At 41.3% G+C, this 20,911-nt stretch overlaps 1 protein-coding gene across 1 annotated transcript in view; it reads right to left on the reverse strand.

Moving 5' to 3' along the window:
- The window catches only part of atp6v1ba (ATPase, H+ transporting, lysosomal, V1 subunit B, member a), an 89,072-nt gene that overhangs the window by 24,676 nt on the left and 43,485 nt on the right, over positions 1–20,911 (reverse strand). The window contains exons 4-7 of the mRNA XM_072239615.1: positions 20,615–20,708; positions 15,982–16,059; positions 12,636–12,775; positions 5,792–5,893 (exon numbers count right to left, since the gene is read on the reverse strand). Coding sequence (XP_072095716.1) covers positions 5,792–5,893; positions 12,636–12,775; positions 15,982–16,059; positions 20,615–20,708 — 414 coding nt within the window. The remainder of the gene's footprint in view (positions 1–5,791; positions 5,894–12,635; positions 12,776–15,981; positions 16,060–20,614; positions 20,709–20,911) is intronic.

Below are 20,911 nucleotides of genomic sequence, written 5' to 3' on the forward strand. Positions count from 1 at the left end.
CTCTGATGCTCTGACTCAGTGGTCCTTAACCATCGAGCCGCAGACCGGCACCAGGCACGAGCATTTGCTACCGGGCCGCGCGGAAACGGTATGATTTGGGGATATGAAACGATATGAGTCAGCTGCACCTTTCCTCATTCCCTGCCATGCACTGTTGAACTTGACCACCACCTCCCCCCACCCCCCACCGTCGTCCAGTCCACAAAAATATCATCAATATTAAACCGGTCCATGGTGTGCAAAAGGCTGGGGACCCCTGCTCTGACTAATCAAGAACCTATCAACCACCACCTTAAATATACCCAATGACTTGGCCTGCATAGCCATCCGTGACAATGAAATCCACAGATTTGCCACCATGGCTAAAGAAATTTTTCCTCACCTCTGTTCAAATTGGATGTCCCTCTATTCTGAGGTGTGTCCTTTAGTGCTAGACTCCCTCATCATAAGAAACATCCTCTCCACATCAACTTTATCAGGTCTCACTAAGATTCCTCCTCATTCCTCTGATCTCCAGCGAGAACAGACCTAGACCCTTCAATCTCTCCTCCTACGTTAATCCTTCCATTCCCAGAATCATTCTCTTGAATGCCCTCTGGACCCTCCCTCTCTAATGCCAGCACATCGTTTCTTAGGACAAAGGGTCCAAAACTGCTCACAATACTTCAAATGCAGTCTGACCAATCCCATGTAAAGTCTCAGCATTACATCTTTGCTTTTGTATTCTAGCCCTCTTGAAATGAATGCTAATATTGCATTTGCCTTCCTCACCACAGACTCCACACTTTGATTCCTTTCACCAAAATGCATGACCATGCACTTTACTACACTATATTCCTTCTGGCATATCTTTCCCCATTCTCTCAATCTGTCAAAGTCCTTCTGCGGACACCCTGCTTTCTCAACACTACCTGCTCCTCCAATTAGCTTTGTATCATCCACAAATTTGGCCACAAAGCCATCAATTCTGTCATCTAAATCATTGACATACAAACTGAAAAGACACCAACCACTGGACCACTTTAGGACCACTTTATTCTCACTCTTTGCCTCCTGCCAGTCAGCCAATCTTCTATCCATGCATATAAATTTCCTGTAATAGCATGGGCCCTTATTTTCTTTAGCAGCCTCATGTGTGGCACCTTGTCAAAGGGCTTCTGAAAATCCAAGTATACAACATCAACCGCTTCTCCTTTATCCTGCTTGTTACTACTTCAAAGAATTCCAATAGATTGGTCAGGCAAGATTTTCCCTCAAGGAAACCATGCTGACTATGGTTTATTTTATCATGAGCCTCCAAGTACCCTGAGATCTCATCCTGAATAATCAACTCCAACATCTTCCCAACCACTGAGGTCAGACTAAAGGGCCTATAGTTTCCTCCCTTCCTTCTTGAAAGAGTGGAGTGACATTTGCAATTTTCCAGTCTTGTAGAACCATTCCAGAATCTAGTGATTCTTGAAAGATCATTACTAATGCCTGTTATGAACCCCTAGGGCTCATATTTTCTGTGGACTGTCACTTCAAAATGTCGGGAGAATGAGACTGACCTTTGGACACTGTTTGGGGGGGGGGGACAGATATTTGACGGACAATCGATGTTATGGTTTCTCTGCAGCTTGTTTTGAATATACAAGGGCACATAGACACACACAGTTAGAGTCAAGATGGATTCAGTCAATGGAAGACACCAGTGAGTCCGTCGCTGGTTTAAACTTTCAGTAGTCCAAAAGGGGTGGGTTGAGATCAATCCTGAGTATTGATAAATGACTCTCACAAGTTTTCTGCAACTAGAACTAGAAGAGAAGAGAGGAGAGATAGGTTTGAAACAGAAGAAACTTAGTGACAAAGAGATCACTGTTTGGACTCTCTCTCTAAGTAGCCCATGAGGGTAAGTTTGTTTCCATTCGACTACAAAAGTGTGATTGTCACTTAGTTAATCCACAGGAGTGGGTTCTCTGCTGAGGTGAAAACCTTTGTGAATACCACGTGTGTATTTACCCTTTGCCTGGGTGTGGTAGTTCACTGAAGAAAGGCACCCCTGTGGCAAATCACTGTTGGAGTTATTTCATATGTCGTGGAACTGGATAAGTGGCTATCACGTTGTGTGTCTGGGGTAACCTTGTGGAATCTACCAGTGTGTCAACCCTTGCCTGGGTGGTGGTTCCCTTGAAGAGGTTCCCCTCTGCGATAAGCTACTGTTGGTAGTAATCCATACGTGGATTCTGTTGGAGTATCCTGTGGCCACCACTTTGAGATGACCCGTAGCTGAATTCAGGTGTGGTACCACTTGAGTTGAAAGGATATTCGTTGAAGATCACTGTCGGTGATATTCCGTGTGTGGAGTGGAACAACTTTGGAGATAAAACCTACTACTATTGTTACCTTGTATTGCTGTGGTGGAATCTGAGGAATATCAATGTTATTGATTCTCGCAACATTCTTCTTTAGATTACAAACATCTCACATTAACCAACCTGTGCATCTGAACTGAACTTTTCCTACCTACCATCGTAAGACCATATCAATTACAACCTAAGTTTGAAGAAGTTTGGGTTTTATATTTCCACACCTATATATGCATACACTTTGCTAACCTGTTTGATTTATCTAGTTTTATATTACTGTATTGCGTAGTTACTAATAAAAAGTGTTAGTAAACGGCAAAACCAGACCCCAGGTGTGTTCCATTTCTGCTGGTTCTTTAACCCGTTATTGGGTATGTAATATGCTGCCACGATCTCTTCAGCCACCTCTTTCAGAACCCTGAGGTGTACACCAGGAGACTTATCTACTTTCAGACCTTTCAGTTTCCCAAGAATCTTCTCTCTCCCTATGGTAACTTTACGACCCAATATCTGGAACTTCCACCATACTGCTAGTGTCCTCCACAGTGAAGTCCTGGATTATGTCTCAACTAACCTTGAAGGACTGGTGCCAAACTACAAAAGTTTGCCAGTTGATGAGTTCTGGGGGAAGCTATCCAAAGTAAAATCTGTGAGCACAGGGCAGTTGAGATTCAAAGAGCTCTGCCAGTTGATGAAGCTGCTTTTGGTGCTGCCGAGTTCTAATTGTGATGTAGAAGGGGCATTCAGCATGGTGCATCACATTAAGACAGAATTCAGAAGTCAGCTGTCTCACAAAACACTTGTGAATCTGATATCTTGCAAAATTAACAAATTCATTTTATATATATATATATATATATATATATATACACGTGTGTGTGTGTGTGTGTGTGTGTGTGTGTGTGTGTGTGTGTGTGTGTGTGTGTTGGCGCGTGGCCAAGTAGATAAGGCGTCGGTCTAGTGATCTGAAGGTATGAGGCAGCATATTGTGTCCTTGAGCAAGGCACTTAACCACACATTGTTCTGCGACGACGCCGGTGCCAAGCTGTATTGGCCCTAGTGTCCTTCCCTTGACAACATCGGTGACGTGGAGAGAGGAGACTTGCAGCATGGGCAAATAAATTGTTGTGTTCTTTTATAATCAAATGTCCTCTATATATACACTCTTGGAGGTCGACCAGGGAGAGATATGGGGTTGCGGGGGGGCGGGGTGGTGGTGAAATGAGTTTTTGCAGGATGAGATGTCTGTAGAGGTGCCCTGCCTTATAAAAAACACACTAAATCAGGTTACTGACAGAGTTTGCTATTCTGAGGAAAGATCTGTTTATGCGCGCCATGCCTTGCTCAAAACAACTTTCAGAGGATCTTAGAATTGTAGAGACGTATGAAGGGGGTAAAGGCTACAAAAACATTTCGAAAGACCTAATTGTTCATCAGTCCACAGTAAGAGAAATTTTGTACAAATGGAGGAAACGCAGTGCTGTTGCTACTCTCCCTTGGAGTGGGCACCCTGCAAAGATCACTCTGAGAGCACAATGTGCAATGCTGAAAACAGTGAAACACAATCCAAGGGTTACAGCAAAAGACCTGCAGAAATCTACAGAACTTGAAGTCTCTGTTCATGTGTCCACTATAAGAAAAACTCGTCTTGTCTTGTCCCTGAACAAGGATGGTGCTCAAGGACAGACACCACAGAGAAAATAACTGCTCTCCAAAAAAAAACACAACATTGCTGCATATCTCAAGTTTGCAAAAGACCACCTGGATGTTCCACAACACTTCTAGGACAACATTCTGTGAACAGAGGAGACAAAAGTTGAATTCTTTTGCAAAAAATGCACACCGCTACGTTTAGAGGAAAAAAAGAGCACTGCACATCAATACCAAAACCTCATCCCATGCTTTGCTGTCTTGGAGCCTGGACATATTATAATCGTTGAAGGAACAATTAATTCAAAATTGTATCCAGCCATTTTACAGGAGAATGTCAGGGTAGCAATCCATCATCTGAAGCTGAATAGAAGTTGGATGATACAACAAGACAATGGAAACACAAGAGTAAATCAACAGCAGAATGGTTTAAAAAGAAGAAAGTGTGTGTTTTGGAACAGACAAGACAGGGTCCAGACCTTAACCCAATTGAGATGCTGTGACATGACCTTAAGAGGGCTGTTCATGCAAGGCATCCCAGAATTATTGATGAATTGAAACTACTTTCTATAAAGGAATGTTCTGAAACTCCTTTTGACCATTGTTCAAGTCTGATTAGCAGCTGCAGGAAACGGTCAGTGATAGTTATTACTGCTAAAGGAGGTTCAACCAGTTATTAAATACAAGGGCTCACATACTTTTTCCAGCCAAGACTGTGAATGATTAAACAATGTGTTTAAAAAAGACTTGAAAAGTACGATGTTTGTTTATTATTAGTTTAGGCAGGTTGTGTTTGTTTATTGCTGTGACTTAGGTGAAAGTCAGATCATATTTTATGAGTAATTAATGCAGAATACCAGGTAATTGCAAAGGGTTCACAAACATCTTCTTGCAACTGCAGATGCTTTAACATCAGCAACACTACCTTGGATTGAGACATGGATAGAAGGCAGCTCGAAGCACAAGGCAATTGGTGCAACTATTTCAGAAACAGGAAGGAACAATTTACACTTCAAGGGTGTCTCTATAACATCTCTTGTGAGACAGAATACATTTTATGACCCTCTAGCTCAGTGCAGCATGGAGCCAGCATAATATAGTGATCAAAGCTTCAGACAGAACCCTCAAAATTAACCTCCCAAGTCTTTGCTTCGAGATTAATAAATAAACAATCAGATTAATACAAACTCACTTATATTATTACTTTCTCTGTCCTAGTTTCAAGATCAAGGGCCAGCTGATCGCTCAATGACATCGGTGCCGGACCCAGGAGCGGAGGTTCCCGAGTTCGAAACCAGTTGGGTCCGCTCCCGAGTATGCTTTCCATCTGTGCCGGGTTTAGTGTCGAGATCGCAACTCGACCTCGTAAAATAAAAAGGGAAAAATACTGCAAAAATGTCTGTGAGGAGTGGCGCACCACAGTCTCTCTCTCGTTCCGCGCCTTGTAAAAAAGCCATGAAAAAGGCATCATCACGGACGCACGCACATGCAGACACACACGCACAGACTCGCACGCATGCGGGCACACACCAAAAAAAAAGATTCAAGATCAAACTGGTTAAGTTTCCAGCCTTCACAACAACATAAGCCAAAACTATTTTTACATGACAATCTAGTGATCTATCATGCACAGGCAATTCTGGACTAACTACAGCTACGGCCTGGTAATCTTATCATCTGCAGATTTTCTCTTGTTTGTGATTGTATGTCAGTGATCTTTTTCACCATTAACAGCAAGAGAGTTAACTGACACCAATTAACGAGATCTACACAGCTATTTTAAATTCACTTACACCCATGGCTGCAAACACAATGGCAAAATTTGCTGAACTGTAATCCATGACATCCTTGGATTTTTGAACTAGGCCGGCTTGACGGCAGATCTGGGCAGCAATCTGGAAAAACAATTCAAACTTGTTAACAAGTACGTGTTTCAAAGTAGGTGCCCGGAAACATAAATCTACACTTCTGATTCTGTGAATTAGTTTCACGTTATTTTCATTTAGCTCTATTTTAACAAAGCAACTGTCTCTTTCTCCTGAAAACACTTATTTGTGTACACACACACACAAAAGTTACAGATAATGTTATTTTAGGAACGCAGCAGCTTCTTTAGCATTTACTCTGTTCTAGGCATGTCATAAAAGGGTCTACATGCAGTGTTCTTATAGTTCCATACATCAGGTAAGCTGCCAATCAACCCACGAAGTCTGTGCTGGTTGTCAAAGCAAATCCCATCATTCCCATTCCCCCACTCTTCCCTGTAACCCATCCTCTCTCACATGCCCACTGGGGTGGCATGGTTATCATAGTGGTTAACATAACGCTACATAGTACCAGCGACCTGGGTTCAATTCCCACTGTCATCTGTAAGGAGTTTGTCTGTTCTCCCCATGACTTCATGGGTTTTCTCCAGATGTTCCAGTTTCCTCCTACAGTCTGAACTCATACCGATTGATAGGTTAATTAGCCATTGTAAATTGTCCCATGATTAGGCTAGGGTTAAATCAGGGGTTGTTGGACGGCATGCCTCAAAGGGCTAGAAGGGCCTGTTCCACACTGTATCTCAATAAAGAGAAAAAATAATTTCTACCCAGTGCCTCATATCATCCACTAACAGAAGTAATTTACAATAACCAGTTAACTATCAGCAAACACATCTTTGGCATGTAAAAGAAACTAGAGTACAAATGAAGCCTACATCGTCACCAGGAAAACGTGCAAACTCCACCCAGATCAAACTGGAGATCAGGACTGAAGCCTACCAATCAGCAAATCTAAATGGAGCACTATCACAGGTAAACAGCATCCATCACCAAGAACCATCCACTATCCAGGACATGCTCACTTCTTACTGCTGCCATCATGACAACAGACCCAGAAGCTTCAGGGCTCACACCACCAGGTTCAGGGGCAGTTTCTACCCCTCAACCATCAGGTTCTTGAACCAGAGGGAATAACTTCACTCATCCCATCACCCACAATCATTTTCAAGCACTTATCTCATGTTCTTGATATTTATTGCTCATTTATTTATTATTAGTAGCATTGTTTCCTTTTTTCCCTTTTTGTATTTGCAGTTTGTTAACTTTTGTACATTGGTTGGGTGCGGTCCTTCATGATTCTATTGTGTTTCTTATATTTACTGTGAATGCCCTCAAGAAGATGAATCTCAGGGTTGTAAATGGTGACACATATAGTTTGATAATAAACTTACTTTGAACTCTGAATCATGTTGGTGGACCTTTCCACAGTACTCTACCAATAAAATATATTGGCACATAGCATGCAGTGAATTTTCCAAAAGTCCTAATCCAGGTACAGCAGCACAGCTATTAATAATCTATATTCAATTCTGATCTCCAGTGCTCCTGTGTGAAGTTGGCACATTCTCATGTGATTTCCTCCACACACCCCCATGCCCAGGTCCTCCAATTTTCTTACATCCCAAAAACTATAGGTTGATAAGCAATTTTCCCATGTGTGAGTGAGTAGTAAGTTCATCTTGGAGGGAGTTCAAGGGAATGTGAGAAGAGGTGATAAGGAAAATTAAAGAGGAAAGGGATTGTTCTGTAATTCAACAAAGATAATGGGTTAAATCACATGAAAATCAAACAAAATTCATTCAGATTTCACACTGGCCCTTTTACTCATTATTATAGGCCTACAGTCAAAGCATTATGGGAAATCTAGTAAAACAGACAGATCCCAGTCCCCATCAATTTCAGTGCAGTCTCATAATCATCCCTCAATTCTATTATCTAATTCAGTAATATTACCTCAGTTAGTTCTATTGTCTGTCAAACTGTTGCCAAAGCATTTCAACCAGAACTATTTTATCTAGTTCATGCTGTCAAATTGAACTATTATTTCAAAAGTTTAAGGGAAGATAACATCTTTCTTTATTCACTCCCCTTTCAGAAGCAAGAATTCAATATATTTTTAAGGTATCATCAATTTACCCTACAGGTTTCAACTGGCAGCAGCTACCCTCAAGAACCTTATTAATAAAACTATAAAGTTGAGGACAAAAACTTAGCAAGGTACTTAAACTGCAAAGGTAGAAAGAGAACCAACACATAATCTAAACATGTCCGAGATGTTTATGTAGGCAGTTTTTTTTTATGGAAGCTGTCTCAATCTTAAGACACCCCTTAAAAGAAAAAAGGCAAGTCTTCTGTTGCTTCACCATTGCTACCCTGAGATCAGCTTATACATTAGATTTCTAAACTTCATTTTCCAGGATGCAGACGTTGCCGTTAGCAGACATCTCTAATCTTTAATTGTCTCTAAGCACCCGGGGCAAGGCACCTTTTCCATCTACTGGATTTCCTCCATTGGGATTTCCAATATTCAAACCCAATGACGTTGGGAAAAAAAAGCAACATCTTCAAAGAGCAGCTTGAAACAGAACCTGAGGCTTGAGAAATGTTTTTGAAGCCTAGGTGATTAACTGTAATGCATTTAGCAAACCAGACAAAATGATGGTGGAAGGAATAAATAGTTAAAGTGGCATGTGGGTTGCTTTCCAGGCTGCTTCCTCCTCGATGGTGTTAAGCATTGGGTTGCATTGAAGTGCCATTCATTCAGGCAAGCAGTGAGTAAGCAACCACACTCCTGATTTGTGTCTTGTAGATGGTTAGAAGACAAATGTTCGTCATTATTGGACACTAAGACCTCTGAATATCTTTTGTAGCCAGAGATTATGTGCCTATATCAGTCAAGTTTCTGGTCTACAGGTGATCCTAAGGGTGCTAATGGAACAGGACTCAATGATAGTAATGCCATTGAATATTAAAAGGTAGGTGGGCAGGTAAGGTTGCATTTTTAATTCCATCTAATGTCAAGAAAAGATGGTTCAACACTTGTCATCACCGGCCATACGGGTGTTGCAAACTTTATTTACTACTTATCAACCTTTGAACAATATTTAGATCTTGCTATGCACTGGCATGCACTGTTTCTTTTGGTGAAGGCTCAGGAATGGAACTGAACATTCTGTGACCATCGACAAATACTCTCACTGCTGATCTTGCAATGGACCTATGCCATTTTCCAAATAAATTCCTGTAGCTATGTCAAGATAAAATGAGTGACCTGTAACATTTACAAACATCATCTTTTGTGCATAGGACAGGGTTCCAAGTTAAGACTGTTTTCCCTTTAAAGTTCATTTACTTCAGTTTTACCGGGGCTCCTGGATGCCACACTTGGTCAAATATTGCCTCCACAGTACTGTGCAAAAGGCTTAGGCATATATATTGCTAGGATGCCTAAGACTTTTACACAGTACTGTATTCGTCAACGTGGAGCGGAGAATGAATTTGCAAATCTGGTGGGAGCAAACGATGTTGGGAATGGCAAAGGTGGAGCACCTCAGGAAGAGTGTGGGACAGGTGGCAGAGGAGAGGTGCCAGGGACAGAGGATGGCACAGGCGCAGACACGCCCAGCTCAGACACCAGGCAAGGTCATTTCATTCCAAACAATTGGTTTTATTGATCACTACAGAACGTCCATCTCTCTGGCACCTCCTGCTCCCTCCCCTCTCCCTTCCCCTTTTCCCAACCATGATTCCTCTCTCCCTGCCCCCTTCCCACTCTGTCTAGAATAGAGACCTATATTAGAATTAGGTTTATCATCACTCACATGTCATGAAATTTTTTGTAGTTTTACATGCAATACATAAAACTGATGCAGTTTTCTGCAAAAATTTTAGGCGCCCTATATGTACCCAAGACTTGCGCAATACTGTACATCATGGGGAATCAATCACTCACGCCTGGAATTCTGATCTCTGGTCCACAAGTTTTGAGGCTAAATAGTTCTGCCAAAACTCTAAGTAGGCATTGTATGTCAGTGGGACAATTTTTGATAACGCTTTATATTAAGATCTGGCTGGAGGGTGCAGACTCTGCTCTTTAGCACCAATTCCAGCACACAGACTGGAGCACCTTTGCTTCCCATACCACCACAGACTCTCAGATTAACATTGATTTATATACCATTCTGTCCTTGAGCACATCAACAAGTGTGTAGATAGAGTGACATCACAAAAACAAATAAAGTTTTCTCCAATCAGAAACCATGGATGAACAGAGAAGATCACTTCTTGCTCAAAGCGAGAGATTCAGCCTTCAGGTCTGGAGACTGGGAGGCTTACAGCTCAGCCAGGGCCAACCTGAGGGGGGAATCTCTCAGGCTAAACACATATACAAACAGAGAATCGAGGAGTGTTTCAACTCCTCGGACCCCCGGAGCGTGTGGCATGGCATACAGGTCATTACAGACTTCAAACCACCTAGTACTGTGCCCCCTTCCAGCTCTGCCTCCCTCCCTGATGAGCTCAATTACTTCTACGCTCGCTTTGACCGAGAAAGCAAGGAGGTCACACTCAAAGCGGGTCTCCCACCTGGTGAACTGCCTCTCTCACTTTCCATCTCCGATGTTTGCACCACCCTGAGCAGGGTGAATGTACGGAAAGCAGCTGGTCTGGATGGAATACCTGGCCGTGTACTCAGAGTCTGTGCAGGGCAGTTGGCCAGGGTCTTCACGGACATTTTTAATCTGTCCTTGGCCCAGGCAGTTGTTCCCACAGGCTTCAAGATCGCCACATTCGTGCCAGTGCTGAAGCATTCCACTGCCATAGGCCTGAATGACTTTCACCCAGTTGCACTCACCCCCATCATTACAAAGTGCTTTGAGAGACTGGTTCTATCACAGCTGAAATCCTGTCTGCCCACTACTCTGGACCCTCATCAATTTGCCTATCGCACCAACAGGTCAACAGAGGATGCCATCTCCACGGCACTTCACTCTGCCCTGACCCACCTGGATAGCCCCAACTCATATGTCAGAATGCTGTTCATTGACTTTAGTTTGGCATTCAATACTGTGATCCCCTCCAAGCTGATCGCCAAACTTCGCCAGCTTGGTATCAGCTCATCCGTCTGCAATTGGACCTTGGACTTTCTGACTAACAGATCCCAATCAGTTAAGTTAGAACCCTCTTCTGTACTCCCTTTTCACCTATGACTATGTTCCTGTACATGGTTCTAACTCCATAATCAAGTTTGCAGGACACCATGGTGGTTGGCCTGATCAGAGGAGATGACGAGATGGCCTACAGGGACAAGGTCCAGCATGTGGCCATGTGGTGTGCTGACAACAACCTGGCCCTCAACACCCAGAAGACCAAGGAGATCATTGTGGACTTCAGGCATGCTAGGAGCCACACTCATGTCCCCATCTACATCAACGGAGCTGTAGTGGAGCGTGTATCAAGCTTCAGATTCCTTGGTGTCCACATTTCCCAGGATCTCACCTGGTCTCTGAACTCCTCCATCCTAATCAAAAAGGCACAACAGCGCCTTTATTTCCTGTGGAGCATCAAGAAAGCTCACCTCTGTCCCAGGATACTGACAGACTTTTACCACTGTACCATTGAGAGCATACTCACCAACTGCAACTCAGTGTGGTATGGCAATTGTCCCATATCGGACTGCAAAGCAATCCAGCGTGTGGTGAAAACTGCCCAGCGGATTATTGGCACCCAATTGCCCACCACTGAGAACATCTACCATAAATGCTGCCTGGGTAGGGCAAAAAGCATTATCAAGGATGCATCTCACCCTAACCATGGACTTTTTACTCTCCTCCTATCCGGTAGGCGCTACAGGAGCCTCTACTCCCACACCAGCAGGCACAGGAAGAGCTTCTTTCCTGAGGCTGTGACCCTGCTGAACCTCACATCACAATGCTAAGCAGCATTGCACCCATATTGTACTGTCTCAGTACTTTTATTTTGTAAATAACACTATTCTTTGCATTTCGGGTCCGATGCTAACTGCATTTCATTGGCTTTGTATCTGTACTCGGCACAATGACAATAAAGTTGAATCTAATCTAATATTCCTTTGCCAAGAGTGTGCTGACTAGAAAAATATTCAGGATTGGGCTTGTCCTACTTTTTGTGTGTGCAGAACATACCTGACCAATTTGTCATATTGATGTCAGTGTTATAAACATAACGGAATTCTTTAATTAAAATGCGCAGCTAGTTCTGCAGTGCTGTTTGTTCTCATATTCTTCCTTCAATCCAGTATAGGCTGTAACTCCTTGAATTCACACACTAAGTGAACTGAGGAACCTGAATATAGCTGTGAAGATGGAGATCACAGGAAGAAGCTAAAACAGATCATTCATTTTCGACAGGTTCAGCCTTGTTTTGTGTACTTGTATGTTTGGGTTCCACTATCGTCAAGAATGGGGATACTCCTAGAGCCACAGCCTGTTTTATTCTTCATTTTTCAATGCAATTATGAAAAAACTAAAAGCCTTGCTATGCCATTTCAGAGGGAACTTGAGACTCAACCATACTGGTGGGACTCAGGTCAACGTGTACGCTAAATCAGGCAAGGATAACAAATTTTACCCTCCAGAACATCGGTGAGCTTGATGATGTACCAACTGAACTTTTTAAAACTCATTGATTGCCCCCAATGCTCTTAGCAATTCTCATGCAAATACAACAATAATGGAGCTGAACAAACAAAAACAAATATTAAACCAATGTTCTACTTACAAAATATTCAGTATAAACCAAACATATTTAAAAAACTAATTTTATTTTTACAAACCTCATTATGGGGTAAACCTGCAGCTGAAAATATTGGTATTTTTTGTCCTCTGGCAATGCTGTTCATGCCATCAATCGCAGAGATTCCTGTCTGAATCATTTCTTCTGGGTATATACGACACTGTGGATTTAAAGGCTGACCTAAAAGATATTAATAAAAATCATAGGCTAGTCAAAAGTAACAATATTCTAGTTTAAAAGGGTGTATATAGCATTTAACATAGTAAAATGCTTCAAACCAGTTTGAATGAGCGATTCGGTTTGCTTGCTTTCATAGGCCAAATTATATGAATTAGGACATCATGTTGCAATTGTAGAAAACATTGGCAAGACCACACTTTAGAATATAGTACATAATTCTGGTCATTACACTACAGAAAGGATGTGGTAGCAATTGAGTGTCGAAGGGATTCACCAGGATGCTGCCTGGAATGGAGGATTGAATTATAATGAGATTAGATAGGCTGGGTTTATTCTCGCAGGAACGTAGGAATCTGAATTAAATTACTGACAACTGAGATCACATAATTGCAGTCATCGGCAGCCTGATTTTCCCCAAATATAATTTGTCAACATAGAACTATGATGACTTGAAAAACATCTACTCAATAATAAATAACCTTATCAATTTTGTGGAAGCAACATGTCAAAGGAATTGCCATTGTACTATACCTCAGTCTTTGGAAGATTCCAGATGGAATATGGTTGTTCCAGTTTAAGGTAATTGAAAAAACAGTAAAATATTTACAAGAGACAAAAGTCTGTATAAAGTCAATGGTAGAAAACCAGGACACAACACCGCCACCGCAAGTTTTCTATTGAAAAAGAAAATGTAATTTGAGGTTGATGCACAATATTTCTTGGTGAGATCAAAAAATATCTGCAATCTTTTTTTAAATGGGCAAAGTGAATACAATGCAAATTATTAAGGAACCCATCAAAAAGAAAAGCAAGCTCTATATTTCCAAGAATAGTTTTATAATATACTAGGTTCAGTATTTCATGTGCTTAGTCAGTATGGAACAGCAGAGATGTACCAGTAAGAAGAAAGTGCAGCAGCATCTCTATTTTCTTAGAAGTTTGCAAAGATTTGTCGTGTCAACTAAATTTTGACAAACTTCTATAGATGTGCAGCGGAGAGCATATTGACTGGTTGCATCACAGACTGGTATGGAAGCACCAATGCCCAAGAATGGAAAAACCAAAAAAAAAAAGTGGTTACAGCCCAGTGCATTAAGGGTATAGCCCTCCCACCACTGAGCGCCGTACACAGACTGTTGTTTCAGGAAAGCAGCGTCCGTCATCAAGGACGCCCACCATGGCCCACCAGCCCATGTTCTCTTGCTGCTGCCATCAGGAAGGCGGAACAGATGGTACAGAAATCTGAGGACTCACTCCATCAGGCTCAGGAATAGTTATTACCCCTCAACCATTAGGCTCTTGAACTAGAGGGGAGAACTTCACTCAATTTCACTCACTCCCTTTAATGAAATATTCCCGCAACTTATGGACGCACTTCCAAGGACTCTTCATCTCATGTTATCAAGATTTATTGCTTAATATTACTATTATTATTTGTTTTCTTTCTTTTTCTGTCTTTTGCACATTGGTTGTTGGTCCTGTTAGGTGTGGTCTTTCACTGATTTTATGTGTTTCTTGCATTTACTGTGAACGCCCATGAGAAGATGTATCTCAGGGTTGTATATGGTGACATGCATATATGTGCTTTGATAATAACTTTACTTTCAACTTTGAATTGAAATCAAAACTTTGGGAATGTTTTCCTCTCCACAGTCAATAAGGAAAAGCCACTACAATTCAGCACAAACTTCTGCAAATCTCAGTGAAATATTTTGCAAACAAGATGATCAAATCACTCAATTTCCAGGCTTTAGGAGATGGAAACCCAGAAACATTCTTGGTTAGCAACAAGCAAATTAATTTAAAAAATATATTTTACCAAGATCAGTATCTTAGAAACTGTATTCAAAATTTAAATTTATTTAAAGAAGCATATTTCTGACGAAGAAAAAATCAGATCCTAAGTATGCTGTGTAGTTACTTATGCCTCACATATTTCACAATATTGCTAAATTATAAATAGTGGACACACTATTGGGGCACACTGCAACCATACACTTTGACACAATTAAGGGGCTGCTCCAATTTGCTGAAATAGAAAAAGGTATTAAAAAAATACTGTTTAACTGAGTAGTGTTTTAAATTAAATACAAAACTTAGAACACTATTAATACTACTACAGTACCATAAAACTGCACATTAGTTCCTAATAGTTATCAACAGAGGAACTAATCCAGTGTACACTGCCCTGTTCTTTCGATTGACTGTAAATGAAATTAGCTCAGGCACCTAGTGCAAATAATAGACTGCCTTCACACAATGCTTTCGTCGACTGCTTCCTCCAAGTCTTAATTTTCATTGTAATATTCAAGGCGATTGTTAATATCTTCAAATTCTTCCTAGTTCCTGACTTGAAGTAGTGAAATCATTTAATTTTCACTCCTATCTGTTTCTGGCATCTCCAAGCCTGAATGCTTGAAACTACAGTGAGCAAAACAGTTCTGAATTGTCTTGCTGCTTATTTCTTGCCAACTATCAGTGATAGAAATTATTGCTTTTTGAACACAAAACACACACAGCTGACATTATTTAAAAACTGTTTGATCCAAGTACAATTTCATGTTTAATGTGTACACAAGTGCCCACGACTGACTCAAGTCAGAAATTGTTCGGCAATAGTCTCCTGTTCCAAATAAACAAAGGGAATCCCAGCTGTCCTCTCCATTAGATTTTTGTTCTTTAAGAATTGCTCCAAATAAGTGGCTACCCCAATTAACCTGAATCCATTGTTCAGCACTACTGAAAACTCATGAAAACATTCAACATTTACTGCTATAATTAACAAATTGTTTGAACCAGACTACACTGAACAGAGCTGGCTATACCTTTCAGCACAGATTAACTGACTTTTTCCAGAAAGCAAGGACAAATCCACATTGTTGGTTTTCTAAGCAATATAATTTTTCAGAATGGATTGTGATCAGAAAATAGCTTTCTAGGTGATCACAGAGGATCTGTGACTGGACATTACAGTGGATGTTAATCTTACAGGACAACACTTGATCTCCACCTAATTACCTCTTGCCCACTGAGACCAAGACTTGTTAACAGAGTCCATTGCATTAACTTTCCTGCTCTCATCCATTATGGAATTTAACCCACCATCTCAGCACCCTGGCCCAAGGTTCTTAAAGTCAAAGATCAGTACATCAAACAGATTTTCTCTTGAATAAACAATGTATTTTCTTTATTACTTCTCAGCTTACCCATAATATCCAGATAATCTTCAGCCAGTACTGTAGGTCCTCTGTCAATAGGTTTACCTGATCCATTGAATACTCTGCCTGTAATGGAGCACATGTCAGAAGCATAGACGGTACACCATTTAATCCTTTGTGCTTGCTCAGCCTTTCAATAAGCTCATGCTGATCTTTTACCTCAATCCACTTCACTGCTGTAAGCCCGTATCTCTTGATGTCTTTAATATCCAAAAATATATGTTTTGCATATACTTAGTGACTGAGACCAAAGATCCTTTTGAGTAGATACTTTCAAACACTTGCTGCCTTCTTAGTGAAGAAAGCTTTTATCTCTTTCCTGAATGGCCAACTTATTTTGAAGTGATCACTATAGCTCTAGATAATTATTTTAATTGAGAGATTCAGCACAGAATAGGCTTTTCAAGTCACATCATTAAATAGCCCCAGATTTAACCTTAGCCTAATCACTGGACAATTTATAATGACCAATTAAACTACTAACCAGTACAACTTTGGACAGTGGGAGGAAACCAGAGCACCCAGAGGAAACCCACTCATTCCACAGGGAGAACGTACAGACTCCTTACAGAGGACTCCAGAATTAAGCTCCGGCTGAAACTGTAATAGTGTCGCTCTAACCACTTTGCCACCAGTAATGCCCATTAGTAGTAGTGAGATCAAGAACAACCCATTCAAGTGTTCATGTTTGCTATCACTCAATAGGACCATGACTGTTCCAACATTCCTTTAAGTTCACTTTCCTGCCTTTTCCCCCACAATCGCTTGATTCTGTTATCTCAACCCTAAAACTACCAAGTAACTGCCCAGCATTTCCCTACCCCACAGTACACCTCTCTGTAGAAAGGAGCTCCAGAGAATCACAACTCAAATAACTGATTCCTCATCTCTCTCTGAAGTGGGTATGCCGCTATTCCAAGATCATGCCTCTTGCTTCTTTCCCATGAGAGGAAACATCTTGTCACCAATTGTTTTGTTTAGTCCCGAAGAATCTTATATCCAAGACAACCATTATCCCACATCCTCTGTTCAATTTTTTTTTGAATAAGATCACCTCTGATTATTCTAAACTCAAGAGTTCATAGGTTCAGACAACTTAATTCCTCCTCATAAACCACTCTTGCCATTCAAGAAATCAATTAGGTGAACCATCTTCTGGAGATTTAAATAGCTTTTAGTCCCATTAACTTCTCCAGTAATTGTTTTTTTACTGATGTTAACTTCATTGAGCTTCACAATTACAATAGTAGTTTCCACTATTTCATTGCATCCCAAGAAGCTTTCGCTGCCACTTCCCTATTTCTGTATAATTTCTGTAGTCTGGAAGGGAGCTGCATGAACCCTAAAAACAAGGTTAGCCATAGGATTTTTGTTAAGGTCTGTTTCACACTAGTCTAATCCCATGTTTCCTTTCCCTATTAATACTCCTTGGTTCTCCTGCAATTTTTCCAATTCTTACTTTTTTGCCACCTTAAGCCAGGGGTCCCCAACCTTTTTTGCACCGCGGACCAGTTTAATATTGACAATATTCTTGCGGACCAGCTGAACTGGGGTGGGGGGGTGTTCAAGTAGGGTTAAACTCACCTCAACATGTCTTTTACAGTTAGCGTTGTCAACTTTCTCACTCCCAAATAAGGGCCAAAAGTAGCAGTCAAATACGGGACACTTGTGTTTATCCTGAGAAAGACTACCATGACCATGAAGCTTTGCACAGGCACCTGTGTGCACATGCGTGCCATGTGCATATGTGACGTGCGCATGCGCGTACGTGCCGATATTTTTTTCCACAAATCGGTTTTGGCTTAATCTTCCCAACTACACTGTACATACATTACTTCTACTTCATATAGGCTGTGTATTTATCATATTATTCCTGCTTTTACTATATGTTAGTGTTATTTTAGGTTTTTGTGTGTTATTTGGTATGATTTGGTAGGTTATTTTTTGGGCCTGGGAACGCTCAAAAATTTTTCCCATATAAATTAATGGTAATTGCTTCTTCACTTTACGCCATTTCGGCATGAAAGGTTTTATAGGAACGCTATACCTTAGCAAGGGAAATAGGGGACAAACCAATTTAGCCCAATATAAGGAATGTCCCGGCAAATACGGGACAGTTGGCAACCCTATGTTCAAGTTCAACAGTGCGTGACAGGGAATGAGGAAAGGTGCAGCTGACTCATATCGTTTCCTCGTGGCCTGGTAGCACATGCCTTGCGGCCCGGCCTGGTAGCACATGCCTTGCGGCCCGACTGCTGACTTAAGCTTTTTACAAGCTTCCCCTCCACATCTTTATAACATTCTTTAATATCAAGTTTATTGCACCTCCTTTGCTGTTGACTTCTTAAAGAGTAAACTTTCCGAAATGTTCCATTTACAACCTTGGTCACACAAAACAGAAGCAGAAGAATTAATCATCTGAGCCTGTTTCATCATTCAATGAACAACTGATCTAATTGGTGCCTCAGCACTACTCTTCCATTTTCTTGATTCCTCTCAAGTCCCTTGTAATTCAAATGTCTGTAAATCTCAGACTTAAAAATATTTAGTGACTCTGCTTTCCATATAACCTCTTCGGAAGAGAATCCAAAAGAATCCTACCCCTCAGAGAAGGAATTCCTCATTGGCCTTAAGTGGGTGGTTTAGTTTGAAACTATACTCACTAATTCTAGAACCAATAATGGTGGAGAGAATTCATCATCTTTTATACTTTCATACTCCAATGGATGTATACCCAACTTACTCCACATTTTTTTTCATACATCAACCTCTACATCCCAGAAATCAGTCTGTCTATTTATTTAGAGATACAGCATGGAATAGGCCCTTTCAGCAACACCACCCAGCAACCCCCGATTTAAACCCACCCTAAACAAGGGACAATTTACGATGACCAATTAACCAACTAACCGGTATGTCCTTGGACTGTAGGAGGAAATTGGAGGACCCGGAGAAAACCCACACATTCCATGAGGAGATCATACAGACTTCCACACAGATGATGCTGGAATTGAACTCTAAGCTCAAATGGCCCGAGCTATAATAGCATTGTGCTAACCACTATGCTACTTTAGTGCCCAAATGCTGTCATTCACATCAGTTACAAGATCCTTACACCAGTTAGACAAGAGCAAGGGCTGAGACATCTCCAGCTCTACCTTTACAAAACTTGCAGCTACATCCTTCAGTCCATCTCGAATTGTCAGTCCTATTGCACCTAATGCAAGAGTATGGCAACCTCATAAAAGAAAGTTTCCAGACTTCTTCATTTGGGCACTACAGTAGTGTAGTGGTTAGCGCAAGGCTTTTACAGATCAGGATGTAGGAGTTCAGAGTTCCAATCCGAGATCATCTGTAAGGAGTTCGTACCTTTTATCTGGGTGCTCCAGTTTTCTCCCACCGTCCAAAGCTGTTCTGGTTAGTACAATAACTGGTCATCATGAACTGTCCCCTGCTTAGGCTACAGCTCAATCAAGGGTTGCTGAGTGGCGTAGCTTGAAGGGCCGGAAGGGCCAATATCTCAATAAATAAGTAAATCTCCACTGCATCACTGTCTGAATTTCAGACACCAGCTCATCAACTTTCAGATTTGAAACATTAAAAGATATATCTGAATTAAATATGTTAGAGACACTGTTCACAACTGGTTGATTTTTAACCAATTTTCAATGGAATACTGGAAAAGATTTACATTAAGCTCAACTGTAGCTCCCATTTAACACATAACACTAAATTATTGATTGAAAGTTGATTTCAGATTGATTGAAAGTTGCTTTTAGAGAATAGAAGCAAAAGGAGCAGAGCGAAGTTCTGAAGGTGTTAAACGGCGACTCCTTTGCTAGCATCTTCGGAAATAGCTCTATTTCTATCTTTGATATCACTTTTTTTCCCCTTCTCAAGATTCTTTTGAAGACCCTGAGCTGGAGTTACACTCTGTGACATCGGTTCTTTGAGAGAATGGCACCTGCTCTCAGGGCCTCATTTTGATATCCCAAGGACGCGGCCTGGAAGACGAGTATGCCTTCAGTGTGCCAGATTTTCAGGGCTCTGGAGACTTGCTGATTTTCAGCTGGTGCCCCTGACTGAAGCATCACAGGAGAACACGGAATATCGGGAGTGGTGGGTTAGCTGCTGTGGATTGTGTGTCTAAAGGACTGCACTTTTCTGGGGCCAGCTCTCTAAGTGCAGAGCTTGGAAAAAGCAAAGCAACAGACTTTTAACACCGTAAACCAGCAAGTTATTTGTTATGTTTCCCTTTTCGCTGTGAAACAGGGACGCCTCTTTTCCCCTTATTATGGAAAGACAGAGCCTGTGGTATGTCAAATTACTGGGTGAATGAGTAGTCTTTGGGGTACTGCAAGTCTGTGTCCTGATTGATGCTTGCTGCACGCTTGAGCGTTCGGTGGAGGGCGCGGATGTTTTTTTGCTGGTGGGGGTCGTTGCTTTGCTGCTGCTTGTGCGTGGGAGGGGGAGCGGGGGGGGGACTTTGGGGTTCTAACATTTAACTGTCATTCATTCTTTGGGGTACCCTTCTGTTTTCATGGATGTTTGCAAAGAAAAAGAATTTCAGGATGTATATTGTCTACATTTCTCTGACATTAAATGTACCTATTGAACCTACCAAGCATATCTTCAGACACAGGTATGCGAAGTATGTCACCAGTAAATTCACAGGCTGTTTTCTTTGCATCGATACCCGATGTTCCCTCAAAAACCTGTGGTAAGATGAAAGATATATCAAAACATATTTAAAATACAATTCTTCAGTATCTATCATTAATGTTGCCAAGACAATGGAGAGTTCACAGAAAGTCACTAGATGATTTTTGGAAATAGTAACATGTTGTTAGCAGGGTGGAAATTCTAAAATGAAGGAATATTGCCTCCAAAGCTGATTCACGGTAAAAAGAGAGTTCTT

Source organism: Mobula birostris, chromosome 21 (genome assembly GCF_030028105.1).
Source record: "Mobula birostris isolate sMobBir1 chromosome 21, sMobBir1.hap1, whole genome shotgun sequence".
In the NCBI taxonomy this organism is placed as follows: domain Eukaryota; kingdom Metazoa; phylum Chordata; class Chondrichthyes; order Myliobatiformes; family Myliobatidae; genus Mobula; species Mobula birostris.